The sequence below is a fragment of the Protopterus annectens genome, chromosome 11.part0 (assembly GCF_019279795.1).
Source record: "Protopterus annectens isolate FY-2018-M chromosome 11.part0, PAN1.0, whole genome shotgun sequence".
NCBI classification, from domain to species: Eukaryota; Metazoa; Chordata; order Ceratodontiformes; family Protopteridae; genus Protopterus; species Protopterus annectens.
Window position 1 is genome coordinate 1,049,767,343 of NC_056745.1, and position 25,802 is coordinate 1,049,793,144.

The window sequence follows — 25,802 nt, forward strand, 5'->3', positions numbered from 1 at the left end:
ACTGCTGCTCTACAGGAAGCCTCCAATGAATCAAATCCACATTGCAAAGTATGTTTTCCCACTTGCTCAACTGCATGCAACTAATCTTGCATTTCCTTGAAATCAGGCTGCTCTGAATGTGTGACCATTTTTTGTTTTAATTGAGACATCAGGTATTGCTGATATTTCAGCATGTGAAACTGGCAATTTAAGGCCCTCATGGCTAGAGTAGCTGAGGTATATACTTTCTTTCCCCATCTGTCTAGTGCTCTGGAATCCCTTTCAGAGGGTACAGGATTTTTAGCAATAGAGGCCTTGACCCCTTTGGGACCCTGGGAAATGGTTTCTGGGTCAGCAACAGGGCTTTTATATAGGAATTTGTGTGAGTCAGGGACTCTGTAGTATCTGTGGTTTGGCTGGTGCAGGTGGTAGAGAGTCTGGGTTAAGGCTAGATTCTAAGTAAACATCATCCACAATGCCTAGCACGGGTGGAATAGCCAGTGGTCTGTGCTGGGGTAGTAAAAGAATTCTCGGAGCCTTTTCTTAGAATCAGAGTAATCCGGGCCTTCCCAGTGGAAATGTTCCCTCCTGGTATGCAAAGTTTCCCCAAAAGAATAGTCTTCTGGTGGAGATGCTGAAAGAATAGACTCTTCAGCATCAGAATTTTCATAAGGGGGAAAAGAGTATTCCTGTTCCTCAGAAGAATCTGAGGAAATTGAAACCTGGTCAGAGGAAGCATAATCCTCCTCCTGTCTTGGCCTTTTATCAGGAGGGGGATGGGAACCTCTGATTAGGGTAATTAAATAATCAGCCATCTTCAGCATCTGTTTCTTAGGCATGGGGCCTTGTACTGGAGACTGTTGTACAGTCTTTTTTGTTTTTAAAGGAGTTTTGCATAGGATTTAATGGTGAGTGTAGTCGGTCTGAAGACACCTTCTGCAACTGAAGGCGTTTCCACTGCACCGGTATCACCTTCAACCCTAGAGTCGGAAGGGGCTAAAGATGAAGGCTATGGAGGCCTAGTAATCTCCGCTTGGGAATCGGAAGCCGTCTGAGGTTCCAAATCAGCGGTCATCAGGGGCTGCGTAAGCGCCTCACTGAAAACCGGAGAACCGGTGACGGGCCCAGCAGAGACCTCGGAGTCTGGTTTGGGTCTCGGCTGCCTGTCCTTATCCTTGCGTTTTTTATGCATTCCGGTCATCGGTTGCTCTGACGGCATGGTATAATTAAATTTCCTACCAAAATAATGTCGGGCGAAATCAAACCGACGTTTTATAGTTCGTTTATTAAACCTAGCACAAAACCGACAACCTGTGACGTCATGGTCGGGCCTAGGCAAGGAAAACAATAAGAATGGAAGTCCTTATGAGGTATTTGCTTCCCACAAGAAATGCAATTGTTAACTTTTATTGACATCGGACTGAGGCAAGAAAAGTTTCCCCAACGGGGTACTTAGCTTTATTGAAGACTTCGGTCTGAAATTCGATTTGAAAATCTCAGGAGTCGGCAGACTGCTTCTGCTTCGGTCACCACGCGGCAAGAAAGACTGAAGAAAATGGCATTGGATGCCTCTTATATACCCCTGGCGCACTGACGTCAGGGAAGAAGCGACAGCAACCGACGCTGGACCAAGACTATGGAACTCTGGCAGACTGCGGGACCGCCTGACAGCAGAATAACCCCAAGTGTGATGACTGCAGCAGTGTAACACGATGAACATCAGTCTGGAATAAAAGCCTTGTCCCCTTTGCTCTGCTGGAAAAGGTTGAATAGCCTTGATACTGAGAAGAGAAAGTACTTGCTTTCGAGTGTCTGCCCACTGGTTTGGGGGGAGGTCTGGCCATTCCCTTGGGGTTAAGAGTGATTGGACATGGATTTCGTATCCTTGGGAAGCAATGTTTAAGACCCATCTGTCCTGGGTAATGTACTCCCAGTTTTTGGCATGCAGGGCAGGTTTCCCTCCTAAAGGTGCAAGTACTTGGTCAAGACTTAGAAGAGTTAAGGATAAGTCATTGAGAGATTTTACCATAGGATGGCAGCTTACTACTCCCTGTTTTGGACATGGGAGCACCCCATTGCTTAGATCTGTGTACACCCTGAGACTGTAGTCTTGGTGATCTGCTGCCCCTGGGTTTGGACTGAGAAGGTCTGGGAGGGACTGGAAAAGGCCAGTTTCTAGAAGAACAATGCCTACTGAATCTAGGTAGCTGTACTTGTAAGAAATCTTTAACAGTTTGCATAAATTTAGCTTTTTCCTCCATCCTTTTGAGGACGACTTCTGCTTTACTGCCAAAAAGACGCTCTTGGTTTAATGGTGCATCTAGTAATTTGGTTTCGACATGGTCTGGCAAGGTTTGTTCCTTAAGCCAAACATGCCTTCTAAGAACAGGCCCAGTGACAGCAGCCCTGCAAGATGTATCTAAGGCATCAAAACCACATTGCAAAGTACGTTTACAAACTTCGTTAGCAGAATGCATCAACTCTTGTAAATCTTTATGTTCTGTAGAATCCGGAATCAACATCATTTTCTGTTTAATAAGTGCCATAATATGTTGCTGATACTTTAACATATGAAACTAGCAATTTAAAGCCCTGATGGCAAGAGTAGCAGAGGTGTATACCTTTTATTCCCCATCTGTTTAAAGCCCTAGAATCCCTGCCCGAAGGGGTAGGGTTTTTGGCTGTAGTAGCCTTAATGCCTTTAGGTCCCTGGGAAATGGTCTCTGGATCCACAGTAGGATTCTTAAATAGAAATTTGTGAGAGTCAGGTACTCTGTAGTACCTGTCAGGTTTTCCAGGAGCTGGTGGCAAAGTATCAGAGGTAAGGCTGGATTCCAAGAAGACATCATCCACAATTTCTAGAACAGGAGGGATAGCTAGAGGCCTGTGCTGAGGCAAGTTTAAAAATTCCGAGTCTCTTTTTGGAGTGAGAGTAGTCCTGGCTCTCCCAGCAGAAATGCTCTCTAAGGGTATGCAGGGTTTCACCAAAAGAAAAATCTTATGGGGGGGAAGCAGAGGGAATGGAATCCTCTGCATCAGAATCTTCATAGGTAGATAAGGGTATGTCCTGGTAATCAGAAGGATCAGAGTTATCAGACTCCTGATCTGAGGAATCAGAAGGAAATTCAGTTCTTTGTCTTTTTGAGGAGGAAGGCTGACTTCCCCTAATTAGAGTAAGAAGGTCTTCAGCCATTCTAAGCATTTGTTTTTGTGGCATGTGGGCCTGAGACTGCGTTTTGGTCGTCAGTTTCCTAGGCGTAGTGTGAATTCTAGGCCTGAGAAATTTGGTATTTGGTTTGAAAAGAAGTCGTTGGTTTAATATGAAAATTGGAAGGCCTGAATACACCCTCAGAAGCCGGTGCCTGCACAGCAGCTCCCGACCCATCCAAGGTAGAGACATCCTCAGGTTCCATAGTCAAAGAAGCATCTCGTAGCATTCTGGACTCCGAATGGGTCTCAGTTGTGGCCTGCAAATCTGCAGAAGTGGGTATCAGGGGCTGCGAAAGCACCTCACTGAGTACCGGCGGACTGGTGACTAGCTTAACGGTAGCATCGTCGGCAGTTTTGGACCTATGTGGTCTGTCTCTGTCTTTATCCTTACATTTTTCGGAAGATCAGTTATCGACGCCATTTCAGAATACGGAGATAGAGAGTGAAAGAAAATAGCCCAACGAATAGTTCGGGCGTTGAACAAGGCACAAAACCAAAAGCGAGGGACATTGTGGTCTGGGCCTAAACAAGTGATGCAGTACGAATGAAAATCTCTGTGAGGTATTAGCTTTCCACAGGCAAGACAATTATTAATTTTTTCTGACATCGGTTAGAGCAAGAAAAAAGGATCCCCAATGGGGTACATATCTTTTTGAAGACTTCAGGTCTGAAACTCGAAAAACGAAAATTTCAGGAGGCGGCCGACCGGCAATTGAGAACTGTTTCTGCTTCGGGCACCGCATGGCAAGAAAGACAGATGTAATGGTGTCGGCTGCATGTTTTACACCCCTGATGACCTGATGTCATGGAAGAAGCGACAGCATCTGACACAGAAATCCCAAGACTCTGGTTATTCAGCCTGACTGAGGGATACCAGCAGGCAGATAACACAAATGTGATGATTGCATCAGTGAAACATGAAGAACATCATCAGCCTTCCAACAACTAGCCGAGTAATGGTGAACCTATGACGCATGTCAAAGGTGACATACCATGACATTGCTGGGTGACACACCAGCGTTCACCAACACCAGAGTTCCCAAAGAAACTGAAAGAACAAAAATGCAAGAAATATATGATCCCGTACTTATCTATTAAAAAGCAGCAACAAAAAAGTCAGTAATTGATAATCAAATCAAATGCAACGTGTTCCATATTTTTTTCAGTTCAACTCAAAATTACTATTAAAAGTAGGGTAATTTTTGGTGCACTATTTTAAGCCCAATGATCAGTAAGCATATCATTTTTCCTATTGTAAGTCACTGATTTTTTTTTTTTTTTTACTTTTATAATACATAGCTGCATACATGATTGGACTGTATTTTTTTAAATAAATGAATATATAAAGAATGGTTTCCCTTTTTCTCAGGGGACCAGGGCCGACATGCCAGCAGAGTCACGATAGTTTCCAAATTTTTGATACACGGAGCCTAAAAGGTTCACCATCACTGAACTAGCCCTATAATTCACCTTTTTGGATTTTAGCAGATGATAGGAAACTATTATCAAGGCAGCCTTCAGGCCTTTCTGCACTTAGGCCCAAATCTAACCATTTTGTGGTTGATAAGTATGCTAGCACTGTGTGGACATTGCTATGTCTTCTTCCTCAAGCAAATGCAAGGTTGTGTATAAACACACACCACCCTGAAGGTTACAGCATCACCAAAGCTTGGTACAGCCAAGCAAATGTTCTCTTCATGTATGCAAGCTTGCGCTGTTCCTTAGGCATGAGAGTTAGTCTTGCAAAGGACTGGACTGCTTCCCTCCCACTCCTAATGGCTACTCACTCCCATCTTCCAAGGTCAGCTCCTCAAAGTACCTGGGCTGCTAAATTAACTTGGGTCATTTGGGTCATACTCAAGATTTACCCCTCCACCCCAGAGAGCTCAAATCACTTGTGTTTTCCTTTCCTTGAGGAATCTGAGATTAAATTACACTGTTCCACTTTTAACTGCTTCTTTTGTTGAACATTACAAGAACAGGTTAATGTCCATTTTTGTTGAACATTACAAGAACAGGTTAATGTCCATTTTTTTAACTACAAATACAAGCATCTAATTTGAGAAGTAAACAATCTCCTCTAACATTTTGATTATGTCCTTCTATCCTGTCAAAAGTACAACAATTTTTTTTCTACTAGAAAATATTACAACTAAGAAATAGACTAAGGGCCATATTCTAAAATACATGCTCTCAGTGTTAAGAGACTTGTACTCCGATGTAAATCTGATCTGATTTCAAAAGACTTGTTCTCGGTGTTAAGTGACTTATTCCAGTGTAAAGCCCATCAAATAAAGAAATCTTACACTTTGTTTAACAGTCTTTTTGAATCTGGCCCCAAGTATAAGCCTGAGTAACATACAGGCTTTAACTAGTATAAGTCACTTACACTGAGAACAAGTTGTTTGGACTTGGGTCAGTCTTACACTGGAGTAAAACACTTACAATGACAGCAAATCTTCTGAAACTGACCCTATGTCTTCCTCAAGATCTTCTAAAACAAAACTTTTTATGAAGTACCATGAGGGATAAACAGTTAACTACTCTGACAACCAGTGTATAGAATGTTTAAACCTATTTTTTCCATATTTATCTAATAACAGCCCCCCCCCCCCCGTCTCCACTAACTGACCTATTAATTCTGTTTTCACAAAGGCAAGTGGGGCCATCATTTATGCAGTCATCTTTTTTTTTTTCTTACAGGTCTAACAGCTCATTCTTGTTGACAGCTACAGTATATAATCATGTTATACAAGCAGCCGTGCATTGCCCTTCTTCTAGTGAGAAGAAGTCCAAGCTTCCTATTTGCACCCTATCCAGAAAGCAAAGCTACCCAAAAAGCTGCTGCCGAGGTGCTGGACAGGAGCAGAGCACTTTTTAATTCCAAATGCTACACACTGCTCTTCCAGCATTCTCTGGATCGAGGGACGCAGCAGACTGGATTGCCCACATCAAAAATGGTTAACCTCTAATGTCACTTCCACTCCACCCCACCCCCCAGCCCAACTCTTCCAGCACCTGATCAGCTAATGAAACAGGTCATCTGGGTCACAGTCAGGTTCCACTGCTCCATGTCGCTGGGCTGGGTGAGATTTTTAAAGCCACAGTACTTTTTCAGATATAAAGTTAAATTTGTTTGTGGTTTATTTGGACTTGGCAAAGCGTTTACTGTCTACTTCAAGAAGTTACTGTGGGACATCCAAGATACACTGATCAACAGCTTAATTTCAGCTCCCCCAGTGTGAAAAAAGAAACTGAGAACTAAGAACTAGTAATTCTGCTAGCTTGAGTAAAATTCAGTTACTAGTTAATAAATACACTGCCTGGATGCCAGCAAAGAGGAAAATTAGAGAACCTGAAAGAAAATCAACTAAAAAAGGTGAATAGAAATAAGAAGAATCCTGCAGGTGCTCAGCAAAAAAACAGTTCAAGCTCCAGCTTTGGTACAAGAGATGGCATCCGGTAATTTAGAGCAAAAAATAAATCAAATGTACTCAGATATGATTAAAATAAATTAAACAGTGAAGAAGTATATCAACTCAAAAGAAAAGGCTGGGAAAAATACAAGCAGCTTTAACTAGCTATGCAAACGACCTGATAAAACTGCAAAAATCAGAGGCTGAAAAGAAGAAAAGGCTGGTTAATTAAGACATTTCTCAAGGAGAGCTATATCAACAAGCCGTAGAATTAAACAGAGCATGCATAGAAAACATGGAATTTGTGCTGTAGCAAAGAAACAGGAGGGAGCAAACTGTAATAATTTTATAAAGGCACAGATAAACAATCGGAGTATTACTCCACAGCAGGATTTGTTAATTGAAATGACACATCAAGTGTATGCTCTAAACCTGGCCAAGAGAAAGCAGCCAAAACCTAAATTAATAAAGATCCAATCATACCAGTAGAAAGAGTTCATCCTGACAAAACTATGACAGAAGGGCAAAGTATTAAAAATAGTATTTATGGAAAATGATTATCCACTGGACACCAAGCAGAAGAGAAGCAGATTTATCCCAGTAGGTATGAGATTCAACCTGCTGTATCCAGTTGTCTTCAGAATATTTTCTTCTTGGAGGATCAAAAACATGCGTTAATGCAGAGAAGGTTAAGAAGAAAATACAAAAGGTTATCCAACAAAAAATGAGACATTAAACAGAAGAGGGCTCTGCTTCTCATCCTTCTGGCAATAAAGCTCAGACAGAGACTTTGCCAGTGAAGCCTTTTCCAGTGTTAAAAGGTAAATGTTTAAGAGACAGAAAAAAAAGGCACAGGAGTTGACTAGAAAAGTCATGATTACCTTGGACCTGAACCAGAATCTACTGTTGGGAAATAGAGATGAACAGGAAGTCCAACAACACTAAAAAATAGTGCATAAATGTGAGATTACAAAGTACCAATAATAACATATGTGAAATAGTGCTTTTCAAGAAAAAGTGGATGAAAAAGACTGGTCTTTTCTTGACTTTTTAAAACTTATGCTTGGATTGCAAAGCATACACCCTACTTTATATCATTAATGTTTAAAAGGACAATAAAAAGGAAAAAAGTAGCCATGCAAAACAATTTTTGTTCTTAACAGTATTTATACAAAACATTAACCAAGTAAAACAATATTTGCTTTATTATTTCTGTACATTTCATGATACAACCTGCATGTCATATAGTAATACAGATTTGTGTAGCATGTGGGTGAGTGTGAGTATTTTTAGTTTGTTTGTTTTTTTTTTAAGACTATAGGCATTACAATGATAAATGAAAAAAAGGCTGGACAAAAGCATGTTTAAGTTAATATACTGTAATCTTGGGCTGCTGGGGTGGTGGATATGGTGTAAAAATGCAAAGCACATAATACATGTAGAGTTGAGATGTTTTCTGTATTTCTGCATAGGTGAATATCTGGATTAATGTCCTTGACTTCATCTAAAAATAAGTGTTTTCTGTAAGTAAATATGCTTGGAAAAAAAGATAGAACGATGAATGCCAAAAGCAGTACCAAGTTTATTGCATATACCATGATATTAGTTTTTTTTCAATTAGCAAATGTTCAGTAGGATTTAAGTTGTCTGCAGCTGAAGGCAGTTGTACATTTGGTACTTATGTTTCCATGCAGACAACATGTATGCAGGTGCAAGCAATTATTCATTAGAGATCTGAGCATTGTTAGATGAGGGAAATGTAAAATTTAAAGGCACAAGGGCAGTTTAGTAAAAAAATAAACTTTGAAATTACTGAAAGTGAATAAGAGAGCAGCTTCCCTAGCAGCCTTAACACTTCAATGCATTTAACAGAGCAGTGCATAACTTAATTTTAAAGACAGCCAACACATTTTTTCTTAAAGCAAAAATTAATGCTTTCTAAAAGCATGCAAGCTGTTTTTCACATCTGGGAGGGGTACAGAGATAAGAAAAGAACAGACAGAAATCAGTGCAAGTGGGAGCACAGGCTGTAACATGTGCTTTGACATGGGTAACCTTAATTTTGTTAGGTAATGCCTGTGGGTGCAGCTGTTGATTTGGGGCAACTGTTCCTATTGAAGGATTAAACTTCATTTTTTTTAAAGATTTACATAGTGTTGTATGTTTTTCTAAGTTAATAAGTTACCGGACTGTTCTGAAATTGCATTTAGTTATTTACGTACTTTCATTAAAATAAAGTCTTCAAATGCAACACAGGTTCAAACGGAGATGGAGAAAACTGTATAAAAGATCAACTGTCAGTCTGTGCATACAACACAAAAGTTAGAAATACATATTCAAAAAAGCTGTCATGTATAACTTATCATAACTGCTATACCATCTACATTACTTTGGAACACAAATGGCCTTACAGGTATAGACAAAAAGGTAACAGTATTGAATTATATTAAGAAATTCACAGTGAAAATAGCAATGCTGCAAGAGACCCATTCACAATGAAATGAACATGTGAATTTGACAAAGAAAAGATTTCAGGATGCATATTCAGCAGAATATCAGGGACAAAGGGAAAGAGGAGTAAGTATATCAACTGCTACAGGAGCTCTAATGATAAAAACATAAAAAAAGCAACAAGGATAGATTTGTGATAGCACAGGACTACTGGCAAGACAAGAGGATTACACTGGCACATATCTATATTCCACCAAACACAGCTATTATGGAGTTTAAAAATTTGGGGAGAAATAATAAGCTTTCAACAGGGAATTTAACTTATAAGAGGGGAATGCAATTAGATTTGCAACAGTGAGGACGCATGTTGGGGACCTAGAAGGAAAAATATAACAAAATAGGGTAGTTCTCTGAATACATTTATAGAAATATTTGGTACAGAAGACATGAATTCAGCAGTAGAAGCTCTGACAGAATTCACATATAATTTTCCAAGATTTATTAACTGGGCTAGACTAGATGGAAACTATTTTTCACAGGAACATGTTCATTTATGTAAAAACTTTGACACATCCAATAACTATTACAGATCATGCACCAATAAAACCTAAAATAAAAATGGAGAATAATTAAGTCAAAATGAGACAGTGGTGCGTTCCCACCTACCTGTTAAAAAAGAGGAATTTAAGAAATGGGTAGTAGAAATTATTTGAGTTGTTAGAGAATACATACATTTCTACAGAAGTGAATGTAATGAATGGGATAAAAGGAAAATGGAGTTTAAAAACAGAGTAGAAATAAAAGAAAAAGATATGGTTAACACATGACAGGAAATATTTACAGGGGGCTGACAAAGAAAGTATTACAGAATAAGGAGAATCTCACAAAACAATAACAGGTGCAACTACACAGTGCTAAATAGAAAATAAGGGAGTATCTGGATAAATATGCATGAGCTTAGAAAGTTTACCGTAAAGAAATGCAAAAAACTTTTAGCACAATGACTTAGGCAACAAAAATTAGAAAGAGTTGTCGCCAAACTTAGGGAGCTTATAACAAGAAAAGTAACCAAAGATCCTGTAGAGCTATTAGAGATATTTGGAAATTTTATGAGAAAACTGGCAAAGGAGCCAAGCTATTGGGAAAAAAATAATTAGAGAGGGAGAAAATAATTAGAGAGGAAAAGGTAACAGAATGGGATGAGGCCAAAAAGACATTTGGACTGCAGGTGAGAGACTGCTTTCCTTACTCGGAACTGATATCAAGAGTACAGGCAAAGAGAAAAGGATAGGGGAATCCCAACAGAAAGACCTGCTCTGGTAGAGTTTAGTCAAGTCTAGAATAGAAACTGCAGTTAAAATGGATAATCAGAAGGGCATATAAAACATTGCACAATAACTATAAGAATCAATCAGAGAAGGTTAGAAAACATTGGCAAGAGAGATTGGATAAACAATTTACAAGAGAACAATGAGAGGACTTGCGTATGCTTCACAAGTATGCAACAAAATCTAGAAGGTTTAGGATTCTTGCTTGGAAGTATCTGCATAGGCATTTTATGCCTCAAGCAGATTTCAAAGAATTTTTCTTCAGATAGATGGCAAATGTTCGAGGAGTGATAGGGAAGAAAAAACAATAACTGGGAACACATATTTTGGGAATGAAATGAATTGGCAGACTTTAAAAATTCCCTACAAAGTACTATCTCAGAAATATGGAATGAGCAGAATGGGTGTAATTAAGAAAAAGATTCTTCTGAGCTCAGAGACAGGATCTGAATTGCCTAAACATAGTAAGTCTTGTTAAGTTTATTTCTGGTGGCTGCCAAAAAAGCAATTACTAGAAAATGGAAACCACAATCTAAACCAACTGTATTGGAATTACTGAATATTGTAACAGAGGTAAAATAACTGAAAGTGAGATATTTAGAAAAGAGAGAGAGGAAATTGCATAGAAATAAATGGAAACTGTGGGAACAATACATGCAGAATAATGTTATGGAGGGGGAGTGAGGTTTAAGGGGTACAGGAATTCAGCAGTTTATGTAATGTTGGACTGAGGATAGTTAAAAAAGAATGTATGTGATGAATAATGTACGTACCTAGAAACATGTTAATATGGTTAGTTTTCTTTTACATTAAAAATAAGTTACTGTGAGTCATTTTTCCAGCCTCTTATTTCTTTTTAAAACATTTTAGAAAAATATCTGTACTATCAGATAAGCCACATGAAGACTCCATAGAAGGGTGACTAATATTAAATGAAAGACATATATATACTCCAGAAGACCAGAATATGTAGGAAACATCTGAGTTATCGAAAGAAGAAAACCAAGCATCTCTCTTAAAATGTTTATAAGGAATAAATAAGTTGCAGGAAAATTGTTTGGAAAGAAAAACTAAATTTGCTAGTTAAATAGTGGTCCTGTTTTAAAAATAAGCACCATCTGAATGATTTGAATATTTTCATACCTGTTACCTCCAAGGGAGTCTTGAAGAAGTCTTGTTAGTTTAGAGTCTCTGTAAGGAACATGAGTCACCTTCTTGCTCTTGTCACCTAGTGCACTGATGACATTTCCAAGAGCTAACTGTAAAAAAAAAAAAAAAACATAAAACTATGAAACAAAATGTATAAAGAGTTAGCATTGTATCATAATGCTCAACATCATGAGCTATCTAGTTGAAGTGACATCCAAAAACTACAAGGAAGCAGCCAAGTGCCAAAGACAACAAAATAAATCCAAAAATAGTTTATTGCATCCAAGTATATGTAAAACAACAAATAAAAGTTAAGCGTGTTCATCCTGACAGTGCTCTGGGACTTCTTCAGAACTAAAAACACAGTTCTAGATAAGGCTTTTAAGGTGAGAAACCCATTAATGTGCTTAAAAAAGATTTGTCCTTCAAAAATTTACTTGAGAACAATAGATCTAGCCTTAGTGTTCCCAGCATTAAATCTCTGAGTAACTTTAAATGTGGCATGTGTAAACAATGTCCACATGTTATCAACAGTGGTGAAAATTTTCAGTTAGGACACATGAGATTTTTTTCACAAGGACATTATAACTGTCAGTCTAAAAATGTGATTTGTATAGCAAAGTGTTTGCAATGTCCGGTTTTCTGTACAGGCAAGACCTCTAGATGTTTTTGTGAAAGGATATACGAACATCTATTAGACATTAAAAAGGCAGATTGACTAATGCCTTATGTAAACATATTAGATATATGTTGACCATAATTTGGGATTTTCTATTATACAACAGATTCTACTTGACACACAATGTAGGACTTTACCTGAACATTTAGATTTGTGTAAATTAAAGTGGCGATTACGCCTATTCTTTTACATATCCAGGTTTGAATGAATGTTAGTATTAATTGTGTGTTAAAGCGTAGGCATTTGGAGGGTTAAAACATTTATTTTGTTTTTTGCTGGCTAATTATTTGATTATTTCAGCTTGTTAACCTAATTGGTAGTGAGACTTTTTAACTGGGTGGTTTTAGTGTGTTTTAAGTTCTGAAGAAGTCCCAGAGCACTGTTGGGATGGAAGTGCTTATCTTTTAAGTGTTGTACTGAGCATACTTGGATTCAATAAACTATTTCTGGATTTATTTTCTCTTTGGCACTTGGCTGCTTCCTTGCGGATTTTACTTGTTTGTTCCTTCTGGGTTACTACATCCAAAAACTACAGCAGACCAACAATCAAGCAGCTTCTAAGCTAGAATCTCTGTGTGTAACAGGCATGCCTGTCTCTTGCACTGCATAATATTCTTAAGCACAGCTTGACAAGGGGAGATACAGAAGTTATAGTGCTGCTAGCTCTGCTGGCTTTACTTTCAGGCAGTTCAACAGTGTACAGGAGGATTAGGCCAGATGACATGCATAACAAGATGATAAATATGGCTAAAAGTATCAACTTTTAAAGATGTACAGACAAATGCTATAGTGGGTACCATCTTTGAAATGAAGGTATCTCCTGCCTCAACCACAGCCTACCCTCCAGTAACAACACTGGCCTTAAAGGAGAACAGACAATCTTGTATAGAGTCAACAAACCTAGTTCTTTAAGGTAAGCAATTTACTAGGACTACTGCAGAGTGATTATGAAAAAAAAGAGAGAGAGAAAACTGCAGCCATTCTGAGGATGTCATTTTCATAATACGGCTGTTGAGATTGACTTGTTTCACAATGTATTACTCTATCTATATGTCTCTTCAATTAGGTACTGCCAAGCTCCATGGTATACAGGAATAAAGCCTGACTTCAGGTCATGAGAACTGGGTTCAATTAGTAGCTCAGACACCTGAAGATCTGGCAGAGGAAGAAGGGCATTTGCACTTTGAATGCACCTCGCAGTTAACCTCTAGTGGATTGCTGGAGATGTGCAACAGTGCAGAGTCATTAAAGTGAAGCAGGGACAGTGGCTGAGCTGCTGTAGAAGCACAATAATACACATGCTCCACTGCATACCTGTACCAGGACATTATGGGTATATGTAGGAAATTAGGACATAATACAAAAAAAATCTCATCTAAGCAGCAATATGACTTTGCCCTTGTCTTGAGCTTGAGCCCTGAACAAGTCAAAGGAAGCCCAAATTTGGCTTTTCAAGTTCAGCAGACCTCAGCTCTGAAGAATGGGGGGGGGGGGGGGGGGGGGCTCGAGGAGATTTGCTTCATCTGGCTTTAAATTCAGCTTTTGCTCTTTTTACAAATGTATGCTTCTTTCACTGTATGGCCCATGGCTAAAATACTGTTTTTATGTCATGTAATTTCTATATCCAAGACCACTGCTGGACTATTTAACAATGTGTACTTTTAAGGTTATTGTGAAAGCTATTCTAACTACACTATTTTGGGGGAGATGGAGAGCCGCAGCAGTTTTGCATTTTATTAGACTGTGCTGTTATCATGACTGTTACGTTGAAACATATTTACTGTTACACCTTGTGACACAAAGGAATGAAGTCTTTACTGTTCCCCAGATGACCCAAGTTCACTTACAAGCATGGGTACTGTAGGGTCAACAGGGGAGGATGGGAGAAAGTGGTCTATGCAGTTCTTTAATCCTGGAGAGAGTGAGGCAGTATGGGTTTGCAATAAAAACCTGTTGAGCTCAGTGCTGTAAAAGCAGTATGACATTTGGTCAGGAGGATGTTCATGTACCTTCTGAAGTGACTGCAGAGCACACAACACTGCTACAGGGTTAAAGGAGTTAGGGCACACTCCCCAGCAGCTGCATGATGCTACAGCATTGTCCTCATTCTCTTTACTGGCCCAGATGTGGGTCGGGTGAGCCAAGGGGAGACTGTGGTACAAACAGTAGAACCAGTGAAGGAGGAGGAGAACTGTTGGAAATGAAGGGTTAGCTGTAGAGGGGAAAATATTTACTGTTATACTGTTGCTTCCATTCTATTACACAAGTATGTTTGGATGCTGATCCATTTACTACATGATCAAATGACTGTGTGTTTATACAATGAAACATATACTATTATGTAAAGGGAGCAAGTCTTTTGCTAATTTGTCTGATTATGTATTTTGGTTATACTGGACAGAGTCTATTCACATTGCAGTACATTACAAAAATGAACAAAAGTGCTAAAATAACTAATAAATCTGAACTCTGAAGTTTTACATTTCAACTTCTGAGTGCCACTCTTGCAGAGATTAAAAGTCAAAAAGCAAGCAGCTTTAATATACAGTACATTAAGGGGTTATGGAAAACACTCTATACATATACAGAAAAAGCAAAGTTGTGTAAGTAAACTTACCATAAAAACAGATGTTCAAATGATCACTGCCACAGTAGCCTAAACTATGTAGGTCATATCCTGCACAGGACATAACAGCTGGCCAGCTTCGAAAGCTTCAAGGCACCTTCCACGCACCCAAAATGTTAGTTAGCTTGACCTGATTTAACTAAAAAGACAGATTTGGGCATTAAGCCTTTCAGAGTTTTCATGCCAAATGAGAAAAGATGCCAAGCCCAAGGCGATATTGTTAGGAAAAGCAAAAACAAATGTCCATGCCCTAGCACAGAAAACACACCAAAAAACAAGGGGGGATGGAGGGAGGTAGCAGCTACTGCAGCAGTGATCATGCAAGCAGCTAATGTTATGCTAAGTTTACTTACACAAATGTAATATGTTCTTCTTATTGATCACTGCTGTAGTAGCCTAAACTATATGGGTAGATTACCATAGCTTAGAACTGGTAGGAGAAAAGGGAAGGGTCCAGGAGCCCCTGGAGAATGATCCTAGCAATGCCTGTCCAACACCTGGAAAAAGAATCTACTTTACAGTGCTTTGTAAAAGTATGCACAGAGGACCAAGTTGCTGTATCTAGAACATTTCTAGAGTCCAACCCTTTTCAAAAAGCCATAGTTGAAGCCAAGGCCCTGGTACTATGTGCCTTGAACCTGCCTGAAATAGTTTTGTTATTGTGGGAATAACAAAAAATAACATCGTGATACAGCCATTAAGAAACCGCTCTGCTTTGACACAGGTTTTCCATTCTTATCTTCACAAGGAATGAACTCACTGGACGTCCTGAAAGATTTTGATTTGTCCATACAGCACTCAAGATGTCTGTGGACAGCCACTGTATGAAGTGCCTTTTCTCCCTCATTTTTGAATTGAAGAAAGAAAACAGGGAGATAGACAGTTTGGCTTAATGTAAACTCAGATTCCAGTTTAGGCAGAGAAGGAGGATTAGTTCTTAAAGAAACCCTATCTTTGTGAAAAATAAGCTAAAGTTGACCCACTGTAAGAGCTTGCAACTCAGACACACTTCTTGCAGAGGTCAGAGCAATCAGTAAACTATTTTCCAGTTTAAGAATCTCAAGCCAGCCAGATGAGGTGGTTCAAATGGAGCAAGTGTTAGCTTCTCTAAAACAAAACTAAGATCCCAAGGAGGAGCCACCATTTTTCTGGGAGGCTTCTTATGTAGTACCCTTTTGAAAACAGTTTCATATTACAATGCATTGAGAGTTGGGGATCCATGGGCAGACAAACTGAAATGGCCAAAAAGTGAGCCTTGACAGCATACCTCCCAACTGTACCGAATTACTCAGTTTTTCCAGAGTTTTGTGGTCCAAATAATGGGGTGCCACGATTCTCAAGTGGCACCCCTTCATTTCTGAATTTCCCATCTTTTTATTTTAATTTTTTTCGGCATTTTGAGCTGATTTCATCACATGCATGATGATGTCAACTCCGTGAAATGGCCTGGCAGCCTGTCAGAACTGGGCATTGAGCTCACGTACATGTATTTCCGGCTGCGCCAAGCCATGGGAAATAATGGTGGTAAACCGAACTGGAATGATGGTGGTAGTTCTACCACAAACGGCAGAGATTATTAGGTAGCAAGCAGGAATAGAAGTTGCAGTTGGACTACAAAGGTATGCTGCATTGATATTTGCTCGCTCTCTGGGGTATGCTGCACTGACATCCGCTTGCTCGCTGGGGAGTGTGTATGTATTTATTATTATGCTGCATTGACGTTCGCTCGCTCTCTGGTGTGTATGTGTTGGCATTTGCTTCATTTAATGAGTGATGGTGTAAGAATAAAGGTTGTGTACCTTACATTCTGCATGTATCACTGTGAAAGAGGTGACTGTGCTAGGAGTTTTGCCTTCTTGATGGACGATGTAAGGCACCAGTCCTCATATTTCAAAGCCTTTATGGCTGTAACCTTAAGTGAAACTTTATCTTCTGATCTTCATTGCTGTGCTCTCTGCTTAGCCTCTAGTTACTCTACTTTCTGTCATGCTTTATAAGGAGGTTCCCACTTCCATTTAACTTCTTTCAAAAACACTTTTGTTGTGGTAAGCAAGGGAGCCATGGCACTGTATATTCCTGTTTCTGCCTTCTCCATTTATATACTGAACACATCTTCAATCCTACATACATCCATTAACAGACATCCCCTGTATATCATGGATCTGATTCAATACAAATGTAGAGAAACTTCATGAAGCTATCAATATAATGCAGTTTTATATGATTTTGCAGAGATCTGTAAAGTCCTTAATTGTAGTTGAACCTTATATTACTGCAAATATTTTTTTTTTATTTTCCATTTCTTTTCTTTATTTTCCATTCCACAGACGTGTCTCGAGCATTTCTCCCCGAGCCTCCACTGAGAATAGGCTTTGTCCTAGTCAGACTTTCCCGGTCAACAAATGTTAAATAAAAAAAACAGATAAATAAAAGTATGTTACTATCTGATATTTAATAGTATGTGAGGACATTGCGCCTGTGCTAGAAAACACATTAACTGTATATGTTTGCACATCCTGCCATTCAGCATCATTTTTGCACATATTTATGTTGCTGCTTGCATTCTCCTCTAATCAGACAGATGTCATTTTAATCAGTATTATTGCAGGCTCTGCAACAAATCATACCTTCTCTACCAATATGCATTCTCTTTGTATATATCAGTAATGCCCCTGGCCTGGTATGTGACTGAAAAAAGTCCACTTGAAAAGCCCTAGTGTGTGTGTGTGTGTGTGTGTGTGTGTGTGTGTGTGTGTGTGTGTGTGTGTGTGTGTGTGTGTAATGCCCTAAGTGAATATACCTGGTGGCTAGAGGTACTCAGGCTCAAACCCTGTACTTTGGGTACAGGTAACAAGAGCCTAAATTTCCTACTTACCACCACTTGTGAAAACTCTCATTTTTGTTCTGTTCCTCATAACATCTATGGTGTTCTCATATTTTTGTTCTGTTCTTCATAACATCTATGTTTTTCTACATTTTTGTGGCAAATCAGTGAAGGATTAAATTCACTAAATAATGACAGACATTTGAATTTCAGACATCATATTCTTCAGAAAATGAATGGGAACACAACACCTTTTATTCAACCAATTGTCTAAGTTTATAAGATCAGTATTTGAAATGTGTCCCTATTTTTGGGGCTCTATTCCCCCATTATTGGCTTTGTCCAGGTTTTTTGTGATAAGAGGCTGATATTTATGGTGAGAAGTGAGAACTAAATTCACTAAATGATAGCCATTTAAGTTTCAGTCTTCCTCCTATCTTTCAGGAAACTACTAATAATGTATAGTGGTATGTTGCTCTGACTGTAGTGCACAGGGTCCTAGGTTCAAGACTTGGCAAAGAAATGCATGGTATTAATGCATTTTAATCTACCAACTTTCCAAAATTATACAAGCAATGTTAAAAATGTGTCCCTGGTTTCTGGGCTTTTGTCCCTGCCCAATAAATTTTGGCTTTTTCCAGATTTCTTGTGCTGCAAAATTGAGAGATACAGTTCAGTGTCAAGTGGATTTTACAAGGAGCTGAGCGCTTCAGGGCAATAGGAGTTTAGTGTTGCTTAAGCTGAGTCTGCTTGCATTGTTTTGATGCAGAAGGCTGTGGGTTCTGCTCCCACAGTATGTAGATGCATTGCTGATACTGTACTGTGTTGTTGTACTTTTAAAAGGGGTGGGTGTAACTACAGATACAACAGAAGTGAGAAAATGTCATACACAAGGGCATTTGTGCCTCAATGGAAAGGGCAACAAATATGATGGAAATGTTCTGAATTGGACAGTTTTGTCATCATTGGTTCATGCATTTTGTTTCATTGCCTACTGGAAATTGGTTCATGCATGCTGTTTCATTGCCTACTGGAAAAATATTCAAACAATAAATTTAAAATGCACTCCAAGTCTAACAAGTGTGCTGTATTATACAAGGAATATAATTCAATAAGGTCAGAAAGGTGTATCAAAGAACATTGTTTTGTGTGCAAGGGGCCTATGATTAAAAAAAAAAAACAGCCCAAAGGTAATCTTTATCTACCACTGGCCAGATGCATTTTCTTTAGATGTGGTGTTGGTTTCAATGCTGTTTCAATGAATGTGAGTTTCAAGGCCAGAGAAGTTTTAATGCTGTCTATTTTCATTGTGAGACAGTATTGCTTTGTTTAGCAGATGTCTATTAGCATCTGTGCAATGTGCTATAAAATGTAAAAATCATTGTAGAAGTAAAGCAGTATGCACATTAGTGTTTATGGTAAATGGGGTGAACTAGTCAGGTAATGGGACACTGGAATGGCTGCAGGGGGACTCTGGTGCCATATTTTGTTGGTCTGTTCTTCAGTTTGCATTTGAAAGCCGGTATCCCACAGTTTCATTGGAGTGGGTGGGGTTACGTAATTATGTATGCAAATGTCATGTTAATCAGCATACAGAATTGTACCTATTTTTCAAGCCTTGTCCAGATTTTTGATGTTTCCAGGTTGAGAGGCATGCTTGACAGAGGATTAAGAAAAGCCATATAGGACATCAATTCACACAAATACCATGTAAAACCAGAGAAACACTAACCTTAAACATGAGCTGGTTGTTTTGTTGTCCCCAACAAGAAAGCCTTTTGTAGTTGCTTATATATGATTTTTTAGTAGCAGGTTTTCTTGTCTCCATTAGTACCTGATGCATGTTGTCAGTAAACAGGTGCTAAAAAGGTATTAACACCATATCATCCAAGCAGTCAGCTGTAGATGTTTGGGGTTGGGATGCATCAAACACCCCTGTTCTTGAGTGAGGCATACCCAACAACTGGAACATATTCTGTCTCCTACAGGCTTTTGAGGGGAGATCTAAACCTGGCATACAAGGCATTGTCAGAACCCACTCTGATGGACCTCCTGCATATCCACAAAACAAACAGCACCAGAATTACTTGTTCTAAAGATTTAAACCTTGCTTGTGATATAAATAGGACCTGCTGGAGAGAGAGTATGTATCCCAGAGACTACCCCATTTATAGAATAGGCTCCCCCATCCATGTGAAGCAGAGTTCCTCCCTAACCCAATTCAAGTGCAACTTGGACAATTGGATGGGAAAGTGGAAATTCATCAATGGTTTGGCATCTATGTCTCTAATGGACACAGGTAACCTATAAATGGTTCATCTCCCAGGCCCATGCTTACACTTTTCAATGGTATCAGAACTTGTCAGAGATTTGGGATGTATGGCTAGGCTTAAAAGGCCCTTGTGGTCATTTGCCTAGTAAACACCTATAAGTAAATCTAGTCTGTGAGAAAGCTTGTAATTTCATTTTCAAAAGAAGGGAAAAAGTACAGTTGGGTACACTTATGATAAATGTCGATGTTTGAGTGTATTCACTGTTGCAGTCATCACATTTGGGTTATCCCTGCCAGGGTAGCCCTTAGTTGGCCCAAATACCAGAGGCTTAGTATTTCTGCATCAGTTGCTGTCACTCCAGGACTGATGTCAGGTCGTCAGTGGTATAAAATCAGGCAGCTGACACCATTACATCCGTTTTTCTTGCCCTGTCAGGAGCCCCCAATAAGGAGCTAGGTTATGGTGGAAGATAACAGAATAGGCAGCAGAAAGTAAATACCAAAAATTCCTTGTAAGGAGAAACAGAGAGCGAGAGAGACAGACAAGGGGGTATGGAGGGAGGGAAACCAGGACTGCAACAGTGAATACACGCAAACATCTACATTTAAGGTAAGTGTACACAACTGTACTATGTTCTCCATGTTTCACTGTTGCAGTCATCACATTTGGGTTGATTCCCAAAGCTGAAGAAGATGGGTGGAGGCAGTCAAGAAGACTGGGGGCTGGCTAGGATGCCCTGCAAGACTGCGGTGGCAAAGCCTGCCCTGGATTTGGAGAAGATAGGCAGGTGGTAATGCTTGGTGAAGGTATGAACAGATGTCCATGTTGAAGCCTCCAGGATATCCCTGGTGGGGAGCCCTCTGAGAAAAGCTGCAGAGGTGGAGGTTGCTCTGGTGGAATGTGTCCTGACCCCCTTGGGGGGAGGTTTCCCATGCTGTTTGTAGCAGAAATGGATGCAGTGTGCTATCCATTTGGAGACTGTTTGGAGATGGCTTTGCCGTCTGCTCCTGCAGCGAAGCTGACTAGCAAATGATCAGTTTTTCTAAAAGATTTAGTCCTGTCTAGGTAGAATCTGAGCTGTCTGTGCACATCTAGAGTGCAGAATCCTTTCCCCCTTGTTTTGTGGGTTAGAGAAAAAGGTGGGCAAATGAATGGATTGGTTGAGAGCCACACTGGACACCACTATTGGCATGAAGGATGGGTTAGTCCTGAGGGAGACCCTGTCAGCATGGAAAATGATGAAGAGCTCTACAGCCATATGTGCGTGTAGCTCTGCTACTCTTCTAGCTGAATTGATGGCCAGAATCAAGGCCGTCTTCCAAGAGAGAAATTGTAACTCTGCTGAAGCTGCAGGTTCAAAGGGGGGCAGGGTCAGCTTTTCCAACACAAAGTTTAGGTCCCAAGCTGGGGTAGGAGCTCTTCTGGGTGGCCCCAAGTTTTTAGCCCCTCTTAGGAACTGTTTGATGAGAGGGTGTGAGAAAAGAGGTGTGTCTGTGCTGAAATGAGCAGAGATGGTAGAGACATGAATTTTAATAGAAGGATTGACCCTTGTGTAGTATGTCTGCCAGGTAATCCAGGATGAGAGGTAGGGGAGGGGCTGTGCCGTTTCGGCTCCCTTAGCCTGGATCCAGGTGCAAAACCTTTTCTACTTGTCAGCATAAGATTTTCTAGTGCTGGGGGGTCTGGCCTCATCTATAACATCTAGAACTTGTTTACTAAGACTGGCAGCTTGAGGAGAAGACAGGGAATAAGCCAGGTTGGCAGACTGAGGGTATGCTATTGGGGATGCATGAATTTTCCATTCTTCTGGGTCAGGAGTGTTGGGATCTGAGGTAGGTGCCATGGTGGCAAGGATGATAGGCTGCGCAGCAGTAGGTACCAGTGCTGGCATGGCCAGTCTGGGGCAATCAGGATTTTTCCACCCTTATTTTGAACAGTACCCTTGGAATGAGTGGTAGAGGGGGAAATGCATAGACAGAGAGGTTAACAGACTGGAAGGATAGAGCATCCACTTTCCAGGCCTTGCTGTGAGGTGCCCTGATGTAGAATTTGCTGAGCTGATGATTGGAGTGGAAGGCAAAGAGGTCGACCTTCAGGGTGCCCCATTACTGGGTTACAAGGCTGAAGGTTCTTTGGTCTAGCTGCCACTCGTGGGTCTATCAGGTTTCTGATTAAGTTGTCTGTTGCCACTCGTGGGTCTATCAGGTTTCTGATTAAGTTGTCTGCCAGAGAGTTTAGAGAGCCTGGCAGGTATTGTGCTAATAGGTGTAGTTGCATGGCTGCGGCCGTGTGCCAAAGGGTCATGGTAAGCCTGTACAGAGGATAAGAATGAGTCCCTCCCTGCTTGTTGATATACCACATCATGTGGTGTTGTCTGTTTTGATCAGTAGAGGCCCAAGAGGAGAGTAGGGGTCTGAAAGTTGTCAGGGCGTGCTGAACAGCTAACATCTCTTTTTGGTTGATGTGCAGATTTATTTGATTTGGGCTCCATTAGCCCTGAATGCACCTGCCGTCCAGTTGTGCAACCCAGGCATAGTCTGATGAGACTTTGGTGAGGGTCTGGGTGGCGTGGGGTTGTCAGAAGGGAAATCCCTTGTTGTGGTAGCATGCTGCTGCCCACCAAAAAAAATCTTTCCTTAGACAAGGTATCACTGGTATAATAGTTTCCAGGTCTTGAGAGTGCGGACACCAAAGGTCTTTTAGGCACCATTGTAGTTTCCTCATATGCAGTCTGGCATATGGAATGAGTAGAATGCAAGAAGTCATGAACCCTAGAGCTTGCAGGATTTTCCTTGTGGATAACTGGGTCCTGGTGGCTAGCTGAGAGAAGTAGGCTATCAGGTAGGATTGTTTTTCTGGAGTAAGTGATGTCATCTGGGATCCTGTGTCCAGGCTCGCTCCCAGGAATATAATTTTTTGTGTGGGTACTAGTTTGGACTTCTTTTCGTTGATAGTACACCCCAGGGAGGTCAGTAGGTCCTTTACAAAGGTCAGGTGCTTTAAGCAGCTTTTCCTGACTGTCTGCATGAATCAGGCAGTTGTCTAAGTATGGGCAATTTGAATATTTCTTTGTCTGCAAAAAGCAATAGCGGGAGCCAGATATTTTGTGAAAACTCTGGGAGCAGTGGATAAGCCAAAGGGAAGCACAGAGAACTGAAAGTGCAGTGATCCTGCCCTGAAACGTAGGTATTTCCTGCATTATTCCCTGATTGGGATGTGTAGGTAGGCCTCTTTTAGGTCTAGGGTGGCTAACCAAGCATCCTTAGAAAGCATAGGTAGAAGCTGCTGGAGGGTGAGCATTTTGAATTTTGGTATCACCATAAATGTGTTTAGAATGGATAGATTGAGGATGGGGCATCATGTGCCCTCTTTTCTGGGCACCAGGAAGAGTGTGGAGTAGAAATATTGGCCTGTTTGTTCATGAGGAACATGCTCCATTGCCCTCATAGAGAACAGGGAAAGGACTTGCTTTTTGGCCTCTGCCCACTGGTTTGGGGGAAGATCCGGGAACCCTTTTGGGGTTGGCAGTGTGTGGAAATAAACTTTGTATCCCTGGGACACTATGTTGAGGACCCAGCAATCGTTGGTAATGGTGGCCCAGTTGCTTGCGTGGAAGGAGTGTTTTCCTCTGAGGGGCAAGAGCAGGTGGGCAGAGGGAGGGGGTGGAAGTGTAAAGTCATTGTGTATTCTTACCATAAAGGGTTGGCTTTGCACACCCTGTTTTTTAAGAGGAGGAACTCCATTACTTAGATCTCTGCATTCCTTGGGGCTGTTGCCTGGGGGTCTGCTTCCCCTGGGTCTGGGCTGGGCTGACCTGGAGGGGGCAGGTAAGGACCAGTTCTTGGAAAGGGCAATGCCTACTGAACCTCGGTGGCTAGACCTGTAAGACGTCTGTCTACATAGATTTAGCTTTTTCTTCCAGCCTTTTTAAGACCTCTTCTGCCTTGGTGTCAAATAAATTGTCTTTGTGCAAGGGTGCTTCCAATAATTTGGATATGGCATGGTCTGGCAAGGTCTGTTCCTTAAGCCAAGCATGCCTTCTAAGGACAGAACAGCGACTGCTGCCCTGCAAGAAAACCACATTATAAGGTGTGCTTAGTTACGTGACTTGCAGAATGTATTAACTCTTGTAACTCTATTTTCTGCACAAGCAGGGAAAGAAGATATGTTTTGTTTGAGGAGTTCCATGGTATGTTTCTAATATTTCAGCATAAGGAACTGACAATTTAATGCTCTAATAGCACGTGTAGCAGAAGTGTATACTTTTTTACCCCATCTGTCTAATGCTCGGGAATCCCTATCTGAGGGGGTGGGATTCTTAGCTGAAGTTGCTTTGATTCCTTTAGGTCCTTGAGAGATGACCTCTGGGTCAGCAGTAGGAGTTTTGAAAAGAGATTTGTGAGTCAGGGACTCTATAATACCGATCCAGTTTCCTGGGAGCAGGAGGGAGGGTGTCAGGGGTCAGGCTGGATACAATAAAAACATCATCCACAACATCCAGGACAGGAGGAATGGCCAAAGTTCTGTGCTGTGGAAGATCTAAGAATTCCCTGAGTCTCTTTTTTGACTGGAGATAGTCCTGACATTCCCATTGGAAATGCTCAAATAAGGTATGTAGGGGTGTCTCCAAAGGAAATGTCCTCGGGTGGAGAGGCTGAAGGGATGGATTCCTCTGCATCAGAATCGTCATAAGAAGAGAGGGGTTGTATATCTTTACATTCAGATGCATCAGAGTCATCGGACTCCTGTTCAGATAAAACTACAGGGGACAAGTCTATTTCTTTTGGAAGGGGTAGCCTGGCTTCCCCTGATAAACATTATAAGGTCTTCCACCATTTTAAGCATTTCAGACTTAGGCAAGGAAGCAGGTGCCTGAGCTTGGGTCATCATTTTTTTGGGTGTGGTTCCTACCCTGTGCCTTATAAGTTCGGTTTTTGAAAGAACTGAAGACACAAAAGAAGCCGGTCTGTGTCGAGTATCGGTAGTGTGAAGTACTTCCTCGGAAGCCAGTGCCTGCTCAGTGGCTCCTGACCCATCCAAGGTAGAGACATCTGCAGGATCCCTAGTCGAAGAAGAGTCTCGTGGAAAGGTTCTCGGTAGCGGGGCAGCGAAAGTACCTCACTGAGGACCGGACATCTGACGACTAGCTTAACTGAAGTGTCATCTGCAGTTTTGGACCTGTGCGGTCTGTCTCTGTCTTTATCCTTATGTTTCTTCAGAAGACCAGATGTCTTACTGAAGCCATATCGGAATTCGAGGACTGAAAGCGAAAATATCTAGCTACAATAAGGGCCGGACGATGTATAGTTCTGGCATTGAACAAAGCACAAAAGCGACAGTGGGGGACATCAAGGTCTGGGCCTAAACAGGTGATGCAGCAAGAATGAAAGTCTCGGTGTGGTATTTGCTTTCCACAGGCAAGACAGTTGTTAACTTTTTCCTGATATTGGTTAGAGCAAGTAAAAAGGATCCCCAATGGGGTACTTAGCTTTAAAAGACTTCAAATTCAATTTGGAAACAAAAAATTCAGGTAGCAGCTGACTGGCACTTGTGTTAACTGCTTCTGCTTCAGGCTCCTCAGCAAGAAAGACTGATGTAATGGCGCCAGCTGCCTGATTTTATACCACTGACTACCTGACGTCAGTCCTGGAGTGACAGCAACCGAATCCCAAAATAATAAGCCTCTGGTATTCGGGCCAACTGAGGGCTACCCTGGCAGGGATAACCCAAATGTGATGACTGCAACTGTGAAACACGAAGAACATCAACTGTTGCTTGGGCCAGAAAACAGCTACCACAATGATCTTAGGAGATTTCTTTTGAATCTTAAGAAGTCCCTTGGATATCAGTGGAAATGATGGAAAAAT

The 25,802-nt window shown here is 40.8% G+C and overlaps 1 protein-coding gene across 1 annotated transcript in view; it reads right to left on the reverse strand.

The window, feature by feature from the left end:
* LOC122815018 (kinesin-like protein KIF21A) overlaps nt 1-12,056 on the reverse strand; it is a 1,294,913-nt gene extending 1,282,857 nt beyond the window's left edge. Inside the window, exons 1-2 of the mRNA XM_044087270.1 lie at nt 11,991-12,056; nt 11,528-11,643 (exon numbers count right to left, since the gene is read on the reverse strand). Coding sequence (XP_043943205.1) covers nt 11,528-11,643; nt 11,991-12,056 — 182 coding nt within the window. The remainder of the gene's footprint in view (nt 1-11,527; nt 11,644-11,990) is intronic.
* Between the last annotated feature and the right edge of the window lie 13,746 nt (nt 12,057-25,802).